This window comes from Coturnix japonica, chromosome 1 (genome assembly GCF_001577835.2).
Source record: "Coturnix japonica isolate 7356 chromosome 1, Coturnix japonica 2.1, whole genome shotgun sequence".
Taxonomy (NCBI): Eukaryota; Metazoa; Chordata; class Aves; order Galliformes; family Phasianidae; genus Coturnix; species Coturnix japonica.
Window position 1 is genome coordinate 71,648,841 of NC_029516.1, and position 21,033 is coordinate 71,669,873.

The 21,033-nt window shown below is 44.9% G+C and overlaps 1 protein-coding gene across 2 annotated transcripts in view; it reads left to right on the forward strand.

Annotated features, from left to right (window-relative positions):
- Positions 1–3,280: 3,280 nt before the first annotated feature.
- Positions 3,281–21,033, forward strand: part of GSK3B (glycogen synthase kinase 3 beta) — a 120,310-nt gene continuing 102,557 nt past the window's right edge. For both annotated transcript variants that reach the window (XM_015874814.2, XM_015874838.2), the window contains exon 1: positions 3,281–3,593. In XM_015874814.2, the coding sequence (XP_015730300.1) occupies positions 3,506–3,593 (88 nt within the window). In that variant the 5' untranslated portion in view covers positions 3,281–3,505. The remainder of the gene's footprint in view (positions 3,594–21,033) is intronic.

The following is a 21,033-nucleotide window of genomic DNA, read 5'->3' on the forward strand; positions in this document are numbered from 1 at the left end:
AAGCAATTGTTGGTGAGGACACATTTTGTGACAGGAAATCATTGCAAAACTCTGGGTTCTCAGGACTGAAAGTGTCTGTCCTGCTCAGAAAAATAAACATAACCGGTACGTTCTAAACGTGGATTCGTATGGATTTTGTACCAGGATAAAAATCAAAACCAATCTTTGGGATATATTGTCTAATAATTAACGCCTGAGCAGTCAGAGAATCTCTGGTTTTCAACTAGAAAGAAAAACAACAAAGAGTACAGTTGAAGTTTGCCTATAGCCATCGGCTCCACCTGAGCCAATTAACACAGAGACAAACCAGTACAACATCATGTTATTCTTTTCATAATTCAGTTGGCAGTATTAAGGAACTGGATGCAAAGCCGGCAAATCTCTCAGTTTATCACTTTGAAGCACTACCGTATCAAAGTGCAAAGAGACCTTGAATGAGTTCATCCTTATCAGCCCAACGGAAGTATAAAACGCTACCCTCCTGCCCTCTTACTGATGTTGGAATGACACAGCAATAGCTGCAGGGTAAGCAAACAAAAAGGCAACAGAAACATTTCTTGCTGATTAATTGAAGAGGAAACAGAGGAGAAAGAAAAGGTAGGAATTCCCTGCACTGGAACGTGTCTACTGGCTGCTCATGAATGTTGGAGCAGATCTATGCTGTGTATTCTTAAGGCGACTGGATCTGAGTTTGATGGTGATACATAAGATGTAAGCAGGCAAATTAGACAAACAAAAAAGCCTCTCCACCATTGCTACTGAGCTTTTAAAAGCTTTGTTCTCCGCAGAAATAGTACCGATTTTCTAATTCACTGCCACCTTATGGCATTTTGGAGAGATAACACTTGAGTAATTTCCATCAGATGCTTCATGTTTCCCAGGCACCCTCTCTGAGAACTTGGATGTGACAGGAACACTTTGATTTTTGAATCACTGCAGCTGTAAAACCGCCCTTTGCATCCAGATTTGGAACAATATTAATGCCTAAGACACTGGATTATTCCTGCTCGTGAAAACTGATCATTAAAGCGTCAATTCTATTTATAATTGCGGATTTTAAAGGGAGGTCATTTCATCAGCCAAGGGGCCAAAAATAAATACGAACTTTGCAATGTTATCAAAAGAGAATCTTTCAATCTAAAAAAGCCACCAGCTCGCTCATGACTTCCCCCGATGAGTTTAATTCAGTGCATTTTTGACATTGAGGATGAAAGCTTAGCAGATGCCCTTCTTTATGTGTTAATGGTTTTTCTGACAGTAGCCCCAGCTAAGGAAATAATCTATGAAAAGACTAACAGAAATTGGAGATAGATAGCTTTTTGTCTCTCCAAATAAATAATAACCCTGCTGTTAAGTACACGTGTGTGGTTTCATTCTAGATGAGAAGAAACTAGGACTGATATAGTTCATTTCTTAACCATTAGGGACAAATATGGGCAGGAGTGCCTATAAGGGAAGTAGAACTACTGGGATACCTGTAGTGTGGATGGACAGGGTTGGTGTCCATCAGTAATTTCATCAGTAAATAAGAAATTTGCATTGGTGCTCAAGACTAAAAAAGCCCCAATTTTAAGCTCAGCTCTACAGCGATGTTAGTGGGGTCACAGCACTCCAGCTCCTGCCCTGTGGAAGTCCACAGGTCCTGAGGTAGGACAGGCTCCTCCAGAGGTCGTGCTGGCCAGCTCCAACCAAAACCCTCGTGTGGTGGCACCAAGGCACGGCTATGAGGCCATTTTAGTGGCTCTGATATACACTGTGTTTCACCCCCGCCATTCCCAGCCCCTCTGAAGAGCCTGTAACCCCCACACAAGGGCGGCGGCGATAACGCCCCGCGCATGCGCACTCTGTCCGCATCCCCGCCCTGCGCAGCGGGTGAGGTCATGAAGGTGAAAGGGGCGGCGCCCGCCGCTGCCATGCTCCAATGGGAGCGGGCCGTGCTGCCGGCCCTGCATGGCGATTGGCCGAGAGCTCGCAGCTGGCTGCCGTCTTCGTGCCGCCTCATCGCCGTGAACCAATCGGCGGAGCGTAATCGAGACAGCGCGCCCTGCGATTGGCTGTCTGGCTTCGGCTCCCTTCGGGTTGGCTCGGTAATAGCCGGAAGAGAGGCTTTCTTCCTATTGGCCGCCCGACTGCGCTGCTAGGGCGGTGGCGGCGCCTTCCGATTGGGCCTCCGCCTGGCTTCGGGGGGATTCGGGTGCGTCCGTAAGGGCTTCGCGATTGGTTCCGATCCGTCACAGGCATTTCCGTAACCGCCTCGGGATTGGTCCCGACGACGCTCGGGTATTTCCGTCAGGGCCTCGGGCTGGGGGCTAACGAGTGCGTCGGGCGCTTCGGGTGGCTATTCACAGAAGGCGCCTAGGGCCGTTCCGCAGCGTAGGGCGGCGACGGGCATAGGCGGCTGCGCGGCTTTGGCGCACACACAGAGCGCAGCAGCGGGAGCCCGGCACGCAGCGGAGGCAGCAGCGGGGACAAAGGGAGCGACCAACAGAAACGGGGAGGGGGGCCCGGCGAGAGGCAGCCGGCGCCAGAAGGGAGCGGCGGGAAGCTTCAGCCGGGCGGACGGCTCCTCATGCGCCTCGGACGCCCGGGGAAGCAACAGCGAGAGCCGCCGGCGCTCTGAAGCCGGCTGAGGACGAGCTGGGAGCCAACGCCGCCGCCATGGCCCGCACCGCCGCCGCCGGCCACCGCCCGCACTGCAGCCTGCCCAGCGTGAGCCGCCGCCAGCTGCCCCTGCGGGAGCAATGAGGAGCCGCGCCGGAGCCGCCTCAGCGCCGCACTGAGAGCACACACACACACACACTGCGAGCCAGCCGGGCACACCGCGCCGCTTCACACCGCTCCGCCCGCCGCGGATCCCGCCGCCGCCGCCGGATCCCGTTGCGCGGGGCCGCATCGCCTCCCGTCGGCGGATCCAGCAGCTCCGAGATCCCTCCGCCGGGGGAAAAGTAGTCCCGCCGCCTCCCTCCCTCAGTGGCGAAGGGGGAAGGAGAGGAGAGGGCAGGAGGCAGAGAGAGGAAGGAGGCGAGGAGAAAAAGAAAAGAGAGAGAGAAAAAAAAAGAAAAAAGGCAAAAGACATAAAGGGGAAAAGGAGAAGAGAGAAGCCGAGCGGCAGGATCGGAGGAGCCGGGCCGCGAGCCTCCGCCCCATGTGACTGGGCTGAGGGTGGGGGCAGCGAGGCCTAGCACCGAGCACAGCCCCGCTGCTCGCGGCCGGCCCGGGGGGCTGCGGCTGGGAGGAGGCGGCTCTCGGACCCACCGGCACTGCGGGAGGATGGCGCTGTGAGCGCCGGGAGGAGCGAGGCCGGAGAAGAAAGGAGACGCGAGGAAAGGCCGGCGGGGAGAGCGAGAGGGGAGGGGGCTTCCCCGGGGGGGAAGGGGCCGGCGGTTCATGTGGCACAGCTCGCCCTTCGCCTCCCGCTGAGCCCGCAGCACACAGCCCCGCGAGCAGCCCCGAGGAGAGCGGAGGAGGCGGACAGCCCGACGGGACGCAGCCGGAGCCGGAGACCATGTCCGGGCGGCCCAGGACCACCTCCTTCGCGGAGAGCTGCAAGCCGGTGCAGCAGCCCTCGGCCTTCGGCAGCATGAAAGTCAGCCGTGAGTATCGGGCCGTTCCCTGCCGCCCTCCTGCCCTGCCTCGCGTTCGTCTCGGGTGGGCCGCGAGCTCGGCCGGGCCTGCGGGGGACACAAAAAGGCCGCTCCCGGCCCTGCCCTCGGCCCCTGCCGGCCGTGCCGTTTCGCCTCCGCGGGGGGCTCCTCGGGGTTACCAGCACCCCTGTTCTGCCTCCTGCCTCGGGGAGGAGGGGATGAATGACGGGCACGCGGGTACGGCCGTGACATTGGTCCCAATGAGGTGTTTTGTGCCCTCTGAAGGAGGGAGATGGAAGAGGTGGGGGGGGAGCTCTGTATCAGGTGTGGGAAGCCCACGGCCCGGCCTATTAAAGGCGGAAGAAAACGGGGGGCTATTACAAAGGCCGTCCGAGGGGGTTACAAAGGGTGTATCATACGCTGCTAATGATCCCCAACGGGAGGGAGGAAGAAAATCCTCATTGTGGCTTGCGAGTGGTTGTTTCGAGCTGCCTTGCCCAGGTTTTCTCAACGGGGATATTTTGAAGAACGAGGCCTGTGCTTTATTCCACACGGGCATGCTGGAAATGATCGGTGCTTGATGGGTGCCCACCCTTTGCATTGCAGCTGGTGGGCTCGGCCACACTATATGAATGGAGAATGGGCATTGCTTCTCGGTACGACCAGAGAAAGGCCCAGCTGCGGGTCACCTACAATGAACTATATCTCTTGAATGGCAAATAATTCCTGAAGGTTTCTTTGAATACGTGCCTATTAACAGTCAGATCATTGCCGATTCATGCTACGGGCTTTGTTTTCAGTAATATTCCCCCCTTTTTTTTTTCCCCTATGGAAATGGAGGGCTGGGTCTTTATGGGACCTGGAGCGCTTGATGGGCGTTAAGGTTTGATTGATCCGTTTGATATCCCGTGTGGTCACACCTGGCACTGCTGTGTGCGGGTTTGGTTCTTGGTGTTGGAGGCTTTTCAAGCCGGGGCTCTGCCCGGCTGGGGGTTTTTTGACAGATGAGAGAAATTCTGACGTTTTTCTGCATCAAAATGTACTTCCGCTGCGGTTGAAGCCTTGAGGAGAATATTGGGCTGAGGTTCTGGAGCTGCTGCTTTGTATCTGCATGATCAGGGTGCCTGCTGCACTCCGAGTGCCCTTTATACTCTTATATGCTGCTAAAACGGGTTGTGTTTGATCTGGTTCAAATGTATTAAAGATCTTAATTCACACGGGGGGGGAGGGGGGAAGGGGGAATATTTAAGACTCCATTTTAATGTATCGATTTATTTCACGTGAGCGTGGAATAGGAAGCAGGTTTTGTCGCTGGGTATTTCTGCAGGTGGCTGTTTAACGCTATAGCCACACTTAGCCCTGCCACGCTCCAAAGCTAAATTTGCCTTATTCGAGCTGTACGGCTCGATTCTTGAAAGGTCATTGATGCTCCTTTCCTGTTTGTTTGAGGTCAGAAACCAGACAGATGCTCGCCTTCGAAGCGGGTGCTAAGTGATGCAGACTAACAAGTTTGCAAATACGATTTGATCCCAAGTGTGGAACACGGAGGGAGAAACAAAGGCCGTAGCATAAAGCACACGCACTTGTGATAACCCCCCCCCCCAGCCCCTCCTCCCCAGTCGCTCTAGTCATGTGCTCCTGGTCCTTCTGCTGTCTGGAAAAAAATGTCAGAACAAAGCAAGAGAACCGCATGCAAGGACTGTGTGGGAAAGGCAGGCGTATTTTTCACTTAATCTATCCGTGTAAGACAGTGCAGGAAGTTTCGACTTCTTATTTTCCTTTGTAAGAGAGCAGCGCCACTGATTGCCAGAAAGGGTGATATTTTACTGGTTCTCTTGAGATTGTGAAGCAGATGGAAATGGATGGATTGCTGCTCTTTGAGTCCTGTAGGCAGCTGTTGTATCCCCATCTTGATTCAGACCTTCTCCAGGTCACCAGGAAGCAAAGCCTATCCTCTATGCCAGCCTTTTTGCTCGCCTTTGTAAGGCTGGGGTGGTGGTGAAATGAGGTGGTGAGGTCACGCTTGCTTTGGTGACCACCTTCTAGCTGATCCCGGCAGTAGTTCCATTCCTTTGAAAGGATTCAAAGGACGAGGTGGAAGCATTGAGGAAGGAATGGAGGAGGGTGTGTTGGACCTTGTGTTAGAGAGCTGGAGTGTGGTGATTGCTCTTCTGCTCAGGATATGGCAGGCTTAGGCCCTGGAACAGGCTGCCCAGTGAGGTTGTGGATGCCCCGTCCTTGGAGGTGTTCAAGGCCAGGTTGGACGGGGCCCTGGGCAACCTGATCTAGTAAAGGTGTATGTTTGGTGGCCCTGCCAGGCAGGGGGGTTGGAACTACATGATCCTTGAGGTCCCTTCCAACCCGGCTCATTCTGTGATTCTGTGAAAGGGGGGAGTGGCCATTGACTTTTCCATCTTTTTAGACTTTGTGCTCGGAAGTTGTTGAGAAGCTTGAGCCTTGAATGGAAGGGGATTCCCATCAGGGTCTTGTCCTCTGGCTTCGGAGGAAGGTGACTTCCCAGGCCTCTGTCATAGTTGTTAGTTATGAGAATTTTACAGTTGCTACAAGAGTAGGAACCCTGTGGCCTTCCTGTATCACTTCCATGATGTACCAACATCAAGAGTTCCTATGAGATCTGCCAATTTTTTTGTTATTTTGGTGTTTTTGAGATCATTTTGTGTTTCTTTCCACCGCACCATATGAATTTCTGTGCTGAAGTCATTCCCAGGTAGTTTATTCTCTGTTCAGGTCTTCGTTGCTGGCTTTGTAGGTTTTCTTCGCACAAAGAAACGTGTGTTCTTAGGTTGAGCCCGTAGGAAGTGCGTGGTATGGCAAAGATGGTGGTTGTGAGAGCTTAGCTGTTATCTTAACGTCTAATAGTGCAAGAAATCAGCTTCAAAATCAGGTGATGAATATGTAAATCAGAAGCTTGCAGTTCTCCACATGCTGATGCTATCTACCTGCTGATTATAGCATAAGAGAAGAGGTATGAGCTTAAAGCTTTGCTTTTGTTCTTCACCTCAGTGTTCTTGCATTGCCTCCAGATGGATGTTGTTTCCCAAATGGGGCAAAAATCATACTGAGTAACCAAGGGTAGGCATGCAACACGTGATCCAAAATACCTATAAAAATAGAAGTCCTGAAGTTTAGTTAGCAAATTTCCATCTAATGACTATGGAATTGATTTTTCTCCTCCCCCCCCACCCCAATCCCTTCCCTTCTTCATGAGCTTTTGGAAGATGCTTACTGCAGACCAACAAAATAACTTGCTACAGTTACAAGGAGTCAAGGAGTCTTGTCTACTAGGCTTGTTGTCACTTAAAGCAGTCTCATGGCCAGTGCTTGCCATAAAGGCCTCTTTGCTCCATGTTTGAGCATCATGGCTTTGTAACAGGCTATGCAGTATTTGTTAACGTAGAGGGTGAGGAAGGCAGGTTTATTTGCTTTAGCTGGTTCTCACGTTGTACACCTGATCTTGCTTGCAAAACCTAAAGGGCAGTCTTGCTGTAATTCATTTTGGACTCTCTGGAAGAATGTTTTACTGATGCCAAATGGGATTTTGAGGAAGATTTTGTTTTCCTTCTTGGTTCACTGTTGGTTTTTGTTGCTGTTCTATGTGTGTGTGTGCTGTATACTCTTCCAACAGGACAGTAAGATGTTAACCCTCCATTTGCATGTGGCAGAACTGCTGACGTGTGAACTTGATGCATCTCTCATTATTATAGCGGTGTTCTAAAAACCATCACTTGAAGGGTTACAGCCTGGGAATTGGTTACTCCATTCGTAAACCAGTACGTAAAGGTTTGGCTGCTTTTCAGGCAAAATGTGGTGTTTAATAGGAGATGATGCTCAGGTTGAGCTGTAGAAAGATAGATTGGAAGAGCACCCTGGGCAGCTTGAGCGAGAGGAACAAGTGGGGCTGATGAAACTGGCCCAATGGCTGGGATAGCGCTGCCTTGTTTCTCAACATAGTTAGGGTAGGGCCCTCTCTTGCTTTGATAGCAGTTTCTGCCTAATTGGTTTCTGAAACTGGAAGCCGCCCATCCTGCTCTCCTTGCTGGAGAGAGGAAGAGCACTCCCTTCCAGAAGCCTGCTGAGAGCTGTGTGGCTGTTCCGAGCCCTGTCCAGCTTTCTGACTGCTGCTGTAGGAGTGGCTTTCCTCCTGCCCCACGCTTGAAAACGGTAACAATAAGAATGGGACCAGCTGAAGTCTGCTGATGGTCACCCAAAGTCATGCCTTGAAGGCTGGACAGGAGACTGATTGCTGTCTGTGGTACCTCATTCTAACACCAGCTATTTTCTCTTTACTCCTGTTGTTAGGGGTAGTTGAGCAGAAATATATATAGTATTATGTATATAGTATACTTATACATATAATATATGTATATATATATGCAGACTGCCAATGGAATCTGCCAAATAATAATTCCATTAATTCTTCTTCTGTGTCCCTCACGTTTTGGTTATGTAGGCTGATTTTTCCTCTTGTATGTGGGTTATCCTGAACCTTCTGTCACTGATGTGCACGTTTCTTCTTCCCTGTGCTGTTTTCTGGAGGTGTTTTCCTCTTATATTATCACTTGATTTATCTCTTCTATTGCTTAGCAATACAATCTCATTCACCATTTTCTTACACCCTGTGGGTTTCTATGGCTGTGTTCCGTACCTACATGCCTCCTGGTTCTGGGAGTTGTTATAGCAGTTCATCCCTTAACTTGATAGGGTCTTGCAGGTATCACACAGTGTGTGTTTATGTACTTTGATCTCTTGAATGATAACAAAAGTATTTCCTTGAGATCTGCACCTGAAGACCATGTCCATGGCTGAAGGGTTTTCCGCTACTGTTCCTAAAGCTAATTTTGAAGTATTCTATCCGTAAGTGCCATTTTAAATAGCACCTTATTTAAATGAATTCCCAGTATCAATGTCTATTGTACTCATCACAGTTCTTCATAATTCCAAAAGTTGGGTTTTTGGCTGTTGCTGCTCCCCTACCCTGTGCTCCTTGAACTGCCTGGATGAATGACACAGGCTCCCAACATTGTCAAGAAGTCCATGTCTACCAAAAGCCTGCGGTGGAAGCTCTACTCTGGAAGAATTCCAGCATTTTCTGTTGGCCATTGTTTGGATGTGAGCATGAGAACACACAAGGTGGTTGGAGAGCATTTGCAGCTTTCTTGTTGGAGCTCTTGGAGTCTTTTCATCTCAGAAGGTTTATTGACTCCCATTTCAAGTTAAAAGATCTTTATGGTTTCCAGAAATTTCTACAGACTTGCTCGTTGAGTGCTTTTCTGGACTACTTTCCTCTTTGTTCTTGACAAAAATCTTTACTCTTAAGGACTGTACTTGTGTGCTAAGTGCCAAGGTGGCCGTCTCCTACAGTTGTGTAGCTGGTGGGACATTTGGCAGCTGCCTGAATTCATTGAGCAGCCCATCTCAGCCTCAGAAGACCAACAGGTTTTAAGGTGAAGCAGCTGTGAAAAGGAGTTCACTGAAATCTTAAAGGCCTCACCCAAGTCTATATCAAATCCAAGATTTCATGTTGTCACAACTTCCTTTGATAAGCTGGATGCACAGATTCTCATTTATTTTTGATTATGCGTATTGAAAGTAAGAAGTGCTGATTACAACTCCGTGGTGTGGTGAGAAAAGATACTGCTTTAAACATAAAGACTCAAATCCATTTGGTGCTGGACAGACCAAAACTCATTGCTTTAGATCCAAAACCAGGACCCTATCCACCCCACTTTGGCATCTGATGGAGATGAATCCCAAAGTGCTGCATGCTGGGTTGGGAGAAGGTACAGGCTTGGAGTCATGATGGTCTATGCCAGCTGGTATTGTTTAACTGATTTATAGTGTAGCTGTCTATGGAGGGTTCATTGCAACAGTCTTGTGTGAAGATGAGAAAGGTAAGTGGTGGTAACAAGGCGCACCTCTGTGAGCTGCAGCTACATCAGTCACAATCAGATGAAGTGTTCCTGGTCAGTGCTGCAGTAGCTGGTTAAGAAGAAGCCTAAACATGAGCTCTTGTGAAAGCTGCTTCAAGCAAGGTTTGTATAGCAACCATAGGTAATATCAGTTATTGACGCAGAATCTTCTACTCGCATTGGTTTTGGCTTATTGTATAGAGAGAAGGGGGTAAGTCATCTTAGTGTAATTCATGAGAGAGCACGTGTTCAGCTGGATCCTATATACTCCAGCAGTGCTACCCTTTAAAATTATGGCTGTGTAGTAGGAGAGACAATGGATTCAACAGAAATCTGCACATTGGAGATCTTACTGAAAGCATTTTTACATCACTCTGAGAGTTATCAGAAACCTGAATGCCTCGATGTTGTTCTGACGTGCCTCTAAAAGGAGTGGACGGTGACTTTTGTCTGATCGGTGCTATCAAAGAATCTTTTCATTAGGTGCTCCCGCCACGGATGCGTTGTCTGTTGAGAAAAGGAAATAAAGCAGTTCATTCTGTACTTTCATCTTGTGCAGACAGGAAGTAAATCCAAGCATTTAAAGCAATTTGTGTTCTCGCCCTTGCCTTCCTTACAATGGAAGATAGGACAGTGGTATGATAGCTTCTCAATGGTGAGCACTGTAAGCTTTTTTTCCTTAAACAAAAACAGTACAGCAGCAGATCTTTCTGAATGGATGGCACCTGTATTCCTTATGAGCACTGCCACTTCTCTGCAGCAGCAGGCTGTGAGTTTTCTGATGTACCCTCACCAACTTAGGCTCTGTGTGCTTGGCATCAGTGCTTTCTCCCTTAGAGCAGGCATTGCACACCTCCACTTACTACCAAGTGATGAATCCATTGCAGCTCTTTTCTACTTGAGTGATTTCATGGTGTTTTGCTGGGTTTCTGTGTCAGTGGTGTTGGGTCAGCTCAGCTGAAGGAGTGGTGCTGGGTTTGCAGGGTGCCTTGGTGCCTGCAATAGGAAATCCACTTTCTTGCTTGCAAGAGAACTTGAGGCAAAGAAAAATACAGTTTTCTAACTTAGTAATTGACCTGAGTAGGGCCAAATGCCTTCTGCTTGGTACAACGACCTATGAAGTTGTGTTGAAAGTAGTGGGCTGCTATTATGTATTATGCAGGTATTATGAGGAGCTTAGTTAGCTGCTAATATATTTTTGTTTAGGTGGCTTCTGTTGATTGTGTATGAATGTGGAAAACAACTCTTACAGGTAATAGATGGCAGGAATGTGGTGTAGCTGTGCTGCTTGACATGTCTCTTCAGGCAGCTGGGCAGATTTGGAGAGCCCTGCTAGTAGTCCATTGCCTTACAGGAGTGCTACAGTTCATTCAGGGAGCCCTTCTGATTAGAAGGGGAAAGAAAGATGCTCCTCACCAGCCCTGCTGGATAAGTAATGCCAACAAGGGTGTGTGAGATAGGAATACATTACTACTCTACCCGCATAAAGAGAATTATCTGATGTAGCTGCTGAAGTTGCAGTGGGCTTTTGGATCCAAGCTCTTAGACAGAGAGAAATTGGGTGTTGGCTCCAAAGCTATAACCAGCAGGGAAACTGCAGCTGAATTTTTCCAACCGAGGCAGACTTCTTAGGGCTGCAACTATAGAACATCATCTGTTTTGACTTTTTTAGTAGGAATATAATTCTTGTCAGCTACAAGCCCTGTGCTTCAAAGAACCGGCTTTTGCCAGGAATGCAAGCAATTGTTTAATTTTCAGGCAGGCCGAGAATATGCTTTGCTGAAAGATAAACTAAAATTTGTCTGCTGCTGCAAAGCAAAACTGGATTGTCTTTGCAGTGCAGAAGAAGAAAAATTACATAGCTGCAGTTGATAGAGTTAAACCCTTTGGTTTTCTTGATTCACACCTTACTGTAAATAGTTACACAAAACCTATGTTATTACTTGCATCCCACCTCTCACATGCTTCATGTGGTTTAGGTATTTTAAAAGAGTAGCACCATGAATTGACCTCTACGAGTGGGTTTCTTGAGGGAGGGAGGAAGGGGGGACACGAATTCATCAGTCTAAATGAACAGCATCTTTGATTGTTGGCCAAGTAAACATGAATCATTTGCCTGAGATCTGTATCCCCACAAACAAAGTCCATGGCCACACATTTGTGGGAGGCTGAGTAGCAGCAGCAGGAAGAATGTTTTGTGCCTTGCCGAGAGAATGAAGACTTCCTGGCAAGGCATGCTTCTTGCAGGTGAGTAGATGTAAGGCTTCTGGAATGGTTTTTCTCCACGTGTCCAATTGCTCAATTGAAACTTGCAGAAGTGGAAAATAATGTTGTCCTTGAGAAGATTGCATCTGTTGGCCACTTTGCTTCCAGTCTTGCAATCTTGCTCCGAGTTGTATGTACTGGCTTGGCAGCTGCTGTACAAAAAGCGTAATACAGTGCGGTAGAAACAGAGTCAACTTGAAACGCTTCAAGAATAGAGCAGTCCTAATAATAAATTTCAACTGCGGTGAGTTTGAAACAGGTTTCCCAGAGCTATTAGTTTTGGGTCATATGTTAGTATCGTATCAACTGCAGAGTTGAATCTTGGGGAAATGCTTTGAAAGTTAGATGTTCATTTCTTTTTTTGTTATGGAGAATCAGCTGGTGAATGTAACAGAGTCAGAAACACAAAGTTTGTGCAGAATGGAAGAGCTTTGCTGTTCCAGAAGTCTGAGGCCTGAGCTTCAGGACAACAGAAGTGAAGGTAGTGGGGCTGGTTTTGGTTGAGGTTGAGCTTTGAGCCTGCTGCTCCTTACTGGGTTGGTTTGAAGACATGTATAGATGTTGTTATGCAGGTGGTATGGGGCTGACGGTTCTGCGTGTTTGCTGGATTCTTGACGTGTCTGAACAACAAAGTTCACCAGCAGATTATCTGCATGTCATTCAGTCAGTGCTTTAGGTAATTTAGTTGCCTTAATAGAAGTTCATTTTAGGGAAATGAACGTTACAGAATTGGCAAGTCTTATGTGTTTTACGATGGACTTCTCTTCATCTGGAGATACTGTCTTTGGGTGCTGAAAAGGGTTTTGCTGGGATCTGTGACAGCAAAAGTATTGTGGCTATTTTCCCCATGGCTCACATGACATATGTATGGGATTTTGGGGACACGTGGAGAAACCTTACTTCATATGCATGAATTAGCCCTTATCTTTACAGAAGCCAGATATTCATGGGGTGAGAATCAACACTTCTTGTGTGGTGTCAGTGCTTCAGTCCACTGTATTATTTTTTCATTGGCAATGATTGAGCAGCTGGTTGTTGCTATCCACTTTGATAGAGGACCAGTTCTAAAAAGGAATGGTGCAGATACACTTGTGCTACATTCATAACTTTTAATAATCATGATACATAAGAGATGCTTGTATCAAGGGAATGATACACCCCATATCCCAAAATGAATGGTGAAAACCTAGTTTTTGTTCTGAGGTGGTGGTTTTATTTAGATATACTTCTTAATTTAGACATCGTGGGGCATATAAAATAATATGTATAGCATTCACTTTATTACTTTTTACATGTATTTGTGGTGTAGAGTGAGGAGCAGAGAAGAGAGGCATGTATACATTGTCAAAAACATAGCTGGAAGGGCAGGCCATAGTCTGTGCTTCTGGGATCTGGACTTTAAACCCAGACCATGTGTGAAGGCTTTGCTTTAGTGCTTCAGCTTTAAAGCCTTTAAACACTCCTTTAAAACATCCTGTCATATCTGTGTCGACTAAGTACGTGTCTGCAGGCCAAGTTTGGGAGTAGCATTTTAATACTTGAACAATAATTGTTTTGTCAGAAATAGAGAACCTGTTTCTCATTTGACTTCTCATGATGCATTTTGAGACTGGTAATGGCCCATCCCACTGGCATTAACACTTAATTTTGATGCTGATAAGGGAGATCTGAAAGAAACCACACTGCAATGTAGTGCTCTGCCTTCTGTCATTCCAAATATCCTTTTTTTCCTCCTTGAGTGTGGTGACTATGGGAGGCTTTACACAGAATTGTAGGGGTTGGAAGAGACCTGTAGAGGTCATTGAGTCCAACCACCTGGCTGTTAACTTTTGCCTTAGGTGGTCAGCAAACCAATTCTTAAAGAACGTAATGATAAGGTAGGAAATGGGAGTTCTCACATTGATGAATTGCCATTTGTGTGCGTGTGGCTGTAAAGCAGAGTATTATCTAAAATTTAATTAAGAAATTAATTTTCAAGTAAGAACGTAGTTGCTATAACGACATGCACCGAGGGGCAGGATTCAATGCCTGTGGGTTTTTCAGGATCTATTTGTCTATATTTTTGCATGAGGACTTGTGGTGGGGGGTAAGTGGAAGAGGAATAAGGAACTTCCATTCGACCCTGGAGAGAGCAGATGCAACTGAAGTTCTAGTAAGTTCTCTAGGCACCTGTTATGCCTTTTTCCTTCATAATTCTGCTAGTATAAAACCATGCAGTGAGTTAGGTAGAGATAATATGGCGTTTATTTTGTAACACTTGCTTAAACCCTGCTGTATGAAATTACTCTGTATGAAAACAGCTCTGCTCTTTATTGCTAGTTTTTGTACTTGAAAGTAAGTCATTGAATGTCAAATAAACAAGTATGGCATAGTGCCCTTCCCCTATTTTTTATGAAAAAATGGATCTCAACTGCCGTGTTGGATGAAAGCTAGGTGAGCTGACTGAGGAGTCAGTGCTGCTCCTGAAGGTTCAAGAGTGTATTTTCTTCTGTAGAATGCAAGAGCATTGGTGCAATTAAGAATCACTTTTGTTTCTTCTTGTTGTAATATTAAGGAAACTATTCTTTGTGATAGAAAAGAGAAATAGCTGAAACCCTTTAGGAGTTGTTCAGAACTGCTGGTAGCGTTCAGATTCTTAGAGTGACCCACCCCATGGCTGCTCTTTGAAGAAAAGGATATGTAGACCACAGAACTAAAACCTCTTAAACAGAGATCAGCCCTGGAGCATGTTGGTAAATGGAGTCAACTGTGTCACGCTTTTCTTCTCCACTGCAGATAAGACAAGTTTTAGGCTTGAACTTAAGCAGCACATGCGCGTTCAGTTAAGGTCAACAGGAGCACTGTGATAGATTAGGAAACCTGTCAGATTTCCAGCAGTGTCTGTCTTAAAAATTGAGAAGTTTGCCCAGTAGTTTTAATGTAAAGTTTGTATACGTTTGAATTGAGGCAGCTGGTAGTCCATTAGAGCCATATTTTCTATCATTCTGGTTAGTTCTTCGTGGTCTAATGAATTTCAATTGTAGGTAACTGGTACTGTTCCCATTTCTTCTCCCCTTTGGGATGGGGTAGACTAGTGCTACTTGCAGCTTGCTGGAGGTTGATGGATGTGAAGGCGAGGGTCTGTAAAATGTGCCATAGCTTTCAGACTTAAGGCACTGAGAGTTGTTTCAGTTTGGGAACATTTCTGTATGCAGTGGTTTGTCTTACCCTTGACAGGTAACTCATTCTGAAAGAATCTCATTACCCTTGGAGTTGAGGTGAGTGTATGATATTTGGAAGGGCTTACTCTGATTGGGAAGGTTTTTAGTTTAGTTAGAGGCTTAAATCAGTTCTGTATTTTCTATTTGGTGTAAGTTCTATTCACGTTTGGGCCTCCTGCATTGCAGTTGAGAACCACAGAATTTCTGCAGAGGATCTCCATCTTGTTTTGTATGGTTCCTAAGGAAAACAGTTCTTTCCTTCAAGTTTTGATCCTGTGGTTTTTTGCTTCAACACAAAAGAATTTAGTGCAAATAAGGAACCGCTCAGAGCTTCAAGTGTAGATAATTACTGCAGTAAAGTCCTGGTCTGTGTGTCTTATGATAGGGGTGTATGCCCAAAAAAGCTGACAGTGTAAGTATATAACTTTGGTGTCTAATGCCAGTGCATGAAGAGCATTTGTCCCTTTATAACTTTCTAATTGCAGTAGTCATTTTAGTTTCTACTAAATAAATAGGCACGTCTGAAAATTCTGTGTTGAAACGAGATGTTGCTTGGAATATAAGCCAAGAAGGGAGAGAATTCGTAATGGTTTGCTATAAACGTGTAGTGTACATTCTTCTGGTTTTATTAGGGTTCTTTAGTTTGAATACAGAAGATTTGATGTGGACTTTGAAAATCAAAGCATCGTCAGTTGCTGTTGTAATCCTAAATCTTAAGGTTTTCGATTGATTTACACCTAACTTACTGTTAAACAAAGAAGAGGAATGTATGAAACTCGAGAGAGATTAAGGTGCTTCAAAGCAAAACTGATTATCTCCACTGGTAAGTGGCTTCCAGTTTGGTGTTGAACATTTAAGAGTAGTTCTGGGCAAGCACTTCCTCTTCTCTGCTTCACAAAGCTTCACTCATAGTCTGTGTGCATCCGAGGCTGAAATACTGAACTACTGTTAATACAGCTACAATTATTTCATTTTTAAAAACTGATGTCTTGCTTCTTTGTTCCATGTGATATTAATATTCAAAAATAGATGGATGTCATTTTTATTCTTATTTTTTTTGGTCTGCTCAAGTGTAAGAGGAGACAGGATAACCCTGAAGCTTTATGCCAGGCTTCTCCTAAGGCATAGTAACAGTACAGAACGCCTTTTATTCCTTTTATTTTTTTTCCCTCTTTAAATCTTCAGCTGATAAAAGGATTGGGCCTTTAGCTGGAAGAGAGGAGGCTCTTGCAGACACTGCAGTACTTTGCTTAAGGCTCTAGATAGCATTTGCTCTGAACTTGACATGCACAAAACAGTCCATCTCTGAGATGGCTCAGACCATCAGGGACACGCAGATCTTTTTTTGTCTGCAGCTGTCATCTTCTGAACGATGGAATAGTTTACAACTTTGGTATTGTGGAAAATTTGTTCCTCTTCCCTGCTGATAGCTGTGAGAGACTGGGGCGCTTCTGTTGACATTGTTCAGCTTCAGAACTGTGATGGTGACAAGTCGTCAAGAGTAACCTTGCATCAGAAAAAGCCACAAGGAGAGAAATGTGGCACAGCCTCACCAAGTGGTCTTTTTTCCTTATGGGAATCATTTGGATGAATTGAGCTTTCTGAGAACCAGCTTGTGTTTGAAACACAAGCAAACAAACAAAAGAACACTCCCTTCCCTGAGCTTGTCGGGGTTATTGGGGCAGCCGAGCTGAGTTGGTACACTAACTGAAATTCATAAGTTAACGCACATCTATTGTTGAAGCAACATTTTTTCACCATGAAGAAAAATGAGAAGTGCGCATTCCTCAGCTTCTGTATTTGTCATAATAGTAGTAACTTCTTTGTATATAAAGACTGTTGGTTTAAATGGTCGTGTATCACATGCTTGTACTTGCATCTTTTTTACTTTAGTCTTTCTGTATTTTTGCTTGAAGTTAAAGGATATTACCAACAGTGTTATCCCAATGCCTCTTGAAAAGTGTGGGCCACCAACCACCTCTTTATGAAGTCTGTTCCTGCTCTTGACCACCTTCATGGTAAAGAATTCTTTCCTAATGCATGGACTGACCCTCCCCTGGCACAGCTTTCAGCCATCCCTGTATGTCCTTGTGATAGTACCGGGGGATAAGAGACGGCTATTTCCATTTCCCATGCTCGTGGAGCTGCAGGAAGTGATGAGATCACCTCACCTCTCAGGTTCCTCTCTCCAGACTGGACAGTGCACATGTCCACAGCTCTCCTCACAGGACGTACCTTCCAGCCCTGTTATCAGCTTTACTCCATCTCAGGGGCAGAATCTGACACACACCCTTGTTGACTTTCATGCCATTGAAGACTGGAGCGTTGGAAAACCAATCTAGATCCATCTGCAACATCTCTCCCTCAAGAGTCAACAGCACCTCCCAGCTTAGTATCGTCAGCAAGAGGTAATTAACATGTGGCTCGTCTAGAAGCGCCATTTGGTTTGGGTAGACAATAACAATTGCCCTGGCTGTAAGCAAAGGCAGAACTTATTGAACATCTTTCAAACCACTGCCAGTGGGAAGAAAACATGAAGTCTTGAGTCATTCAAAAAGCCATCAGTAGCAGCAGTGAGCTTTGTGCTGCTCTTGTTTCAGTGATTTACCTTTTCTGTTTTCAGAATAAAACTAATTCCTATTGGCACTAACAGGAGAGTAGAATCATGTACAGGAATTCTTTGTACAGCATGCTGACAGACAGGAAAATCGTGAAGGATCATTGCTGTTTAAGGCCACTTGTGGAGAACTGCGTGCTGGTCTGTGTTGTGTGGAAATGGAGTTTCCAAAAGCAGCGACTATCAGGGGAAAGGCAAACCTGGAAGTGAAACTGACGGTGATTGCTTCAATACAAACCTCCTTTCTTACTCTTCTGTAGTTATTTTTCCTCTATGTAAGTACTTTGGGTGAAATGAGTAAACATTAAATATTGCTTTTATTCACCTCAAGTGCAATATTTGTGCAAAAATCAAGGTTACTAATTAATGTTAAAGGGGAAAAAAAACAAACACAAAACCTTCTGTCTTAAAAACATCTCAAACTCCTGTTTTCCCACCTGTCCAGGTAAGTACCTTACAGACATACTCTGAATATAGTTGCACTGTTAGGAAGAAATTCAACTTGGATACTTATCAAGTACCCAGTCCTACTCAACAAGAGCACCAATCCCTTTTGGTGTTCTTGTAAGATGTACGTGAGAAGTTAAAGCTTCTTGCTTCAAATTGTGAAGCTTTTCATAATTTTTAAACTGCCTCCAACAAAACCTTTCATTAAAGAAAACAAACAAACAAAACTACCCAACACCCCTCCAAAACTCAAACTTCAGCCATCTTGATGGGATGTTTTGGTATATATGGGGCTGGAGGCTTGCTTTTTTGTGGCCCAAAGAGAAAGCCTTACTTGTTCTTCTTAAAGAGCAGTTATGCCTATTTCCAGACCACTACAATGGCTAGAACAAAGCTAAAGTGAATAAATAGAAACATGGTCATTTAGTTCTTCATGGACATGTATGGGACTTTCTTGTGGTTAGTAGTAACTAGAGCAGCCACCTAACTTTATCAGATGTGGAGTTGTCTTGACTCGCATTGACTATACATACTTTCAGTAGCAGCGGACTTGTTTTCCAGTCTCTGTTTAAGGCTGGAAACTGGTTCCAGAAAGCAGTTTGGTTATTTGATAATAACTCTTTTCCCCTCCAGTATTTTGTGGGGTGGTGGTGGGGACGACAACCCTGTAATTGAGTTTGTTGAAGTTATATTTTTTACCATTACCCTTCATGTAGTTGAGTCGGTTCTATGGCTTACTTAAGGGGCAGTGGTAATATCTGGGCATGCTCAGAGACTACTTAGGGGAATTTCCTCCCTATTGTCAAGTCCATAACTACCTGTGTTGTGATTGTAATCTGAATTGAGGGACTGAGCGTTTATTGCATAATGAATTATGTCTCACTTAGACCTCAGACTGCTCTTAGCTGTCACAGCTGGGCTTGGAATTGGATTATTTAACATTTAGAGGATGTGGATGTAGTATAAGAGAATGTACTATTAGTCCCATGTCAGAAGATTTAGTGGTAACCAAACTGGTACGAATATACATAGGCATGCCTTAATGTAATTAAGGTACTGTTAGATTTCTGTGGGCTTTGTAGGAACAGCGTTACACTGTTAGAAGGCCTCTGTCTGTGTGATAGGGTAGAGACTTAATTCAGTGCCTTACAGTAATTGTAAAGCCAGAATATCAGAGAAGAAAGTGGAAAGCTATTTATGTCTTGGACTTTTTCTTTAATAAAGTACCTATGTTGAGTTTCTAAGTGCCTTTCTTCCTCTCTATCCAGTTTTCTATTCCTTTTCTTTTTCTAAAGAACCAGTCTTTTAAGTACCATTAAGCAAAACCATTGTATTTTAGGTGTTGGTAGAAAGGTTTGTCCTCTGGTCATCTTCTTTCAAAGGTTTTTATATAGAAAATTTTAAAGGAAAAGAAATAGAGCAGGTTTTGGTCAGAATGCCACACTTACCTCAAATAGCTGCTCAAGTCCCTGACCTACTAACAGCAAAACCTTGTCTTCACAGCTTTTTATTTCAGTGTTAGGCAAGAATTTTAGATAAGGTTACAGGGCTCGACTGTCAAAATCTGTTTTCTGATGTGTCTGCAGTTGACTTTTACCATCGTATATGCCCAAGTAAGAACAAAACCTTCATTTAGCTAGGGAATTAAGTCTACACAAGTAGTACCAGACAGCTTTTGCTGTGTTTTTTGAGTACAGATGACTTTGATCACTTTTCTTTGGATCATGGCTCTCTATCCTCACTAACCTTTTATTGATTTCAAGTTCCATTTGGGCTTCTATCAGCATGTGCAAGTGTCTACATATCATAATTTATTTTTAATGCACTGTTGTGTTGTGCCAGTTGTTTGGTTTTTTTTAGTCCTTCCTCTCTCCTGTTGACTCTCCCACCATGGTTCTTAATGCAGTGAAATGTTTTGCAGGGTGCTGCCTGCTCATAAGTGTTCCAATCTGCAGTCTACGTGTTTAAAGTCCAGCATTTATCTGCACTTCATTTGTTATTTGTAGCAGATTATATATATGTGTGTGTATGTATACACACTTAAAAAATTAAATAACGGCTTAATATGCTGTTTGAGAGATTTCTGTTGCTCTTCCGTATTGTGAAGCTTTTAATTAGCAGGCAGCAAAATGAATTGTATGTACAAAGTAACCTCTTGGCCATTTGGAGGAGCTTCCTCACTGTGTGGCAGCTTGATCATTTCAGGGTTTAGAAGGACTACACTGAACTCTTGGCACAGCCCTTCTTGAAAGCCTGGCAGCCCATGTCTTCTGGCTATGAGGTGTCAGTCTCTTCCAGTGTTGTCACGTCCATACAGCTTATGACTGAATGTAAACGGGTTGAACTTCTAAACCCTTGCTAGATGGGTGTTATAAATATGTTATATATATATATATGTGTATATATTCATGTTTTGTGAAACCAAAATACTTAGCCTTTTGATGTAGAACCATGTTCCGCCTTGTAGGAAGGCCATGAAATAACCACACTTATGACCAAGGTGCAGAACACTCATGTGAATTTTGCATGTGGTCCACCGTGGCCCTTCTGGGTTTCCTGCAGTTGCTGGTGTGTTTCCTGCTGGTGAGTCAGAACAAGATGAATTCTGGTTGTTTGTTTCATGAACATATGGATTCAAATTTAAATATTCATCTACATACAAGGAACTGAATTCTTTTTTTTGTATGTGCTTTATCATTTATTTGCTGACAATCTCAACTCTCCATTAGATTTTTAGATGAGAGCCATAGTTAGATAAGAATTCTGATGCTTTGAACTGGTATTTTAAAATATAAAATAAACACTTAAAGTGTTTTACAACATGAGCTAGTTGCTTTCTCATTAGGAAATGGCACAGAGGACATGGAGCTTATGTCTTTCTAGCTCCACATAAGTCTTGGCTTTCCTATTTCCCTGAATTTATGCTTAAAGTCCTCTAGTTTGCCTCCATTCTTAGCACACGCCCTTGATCCAGTTTTTACTGCAACAAG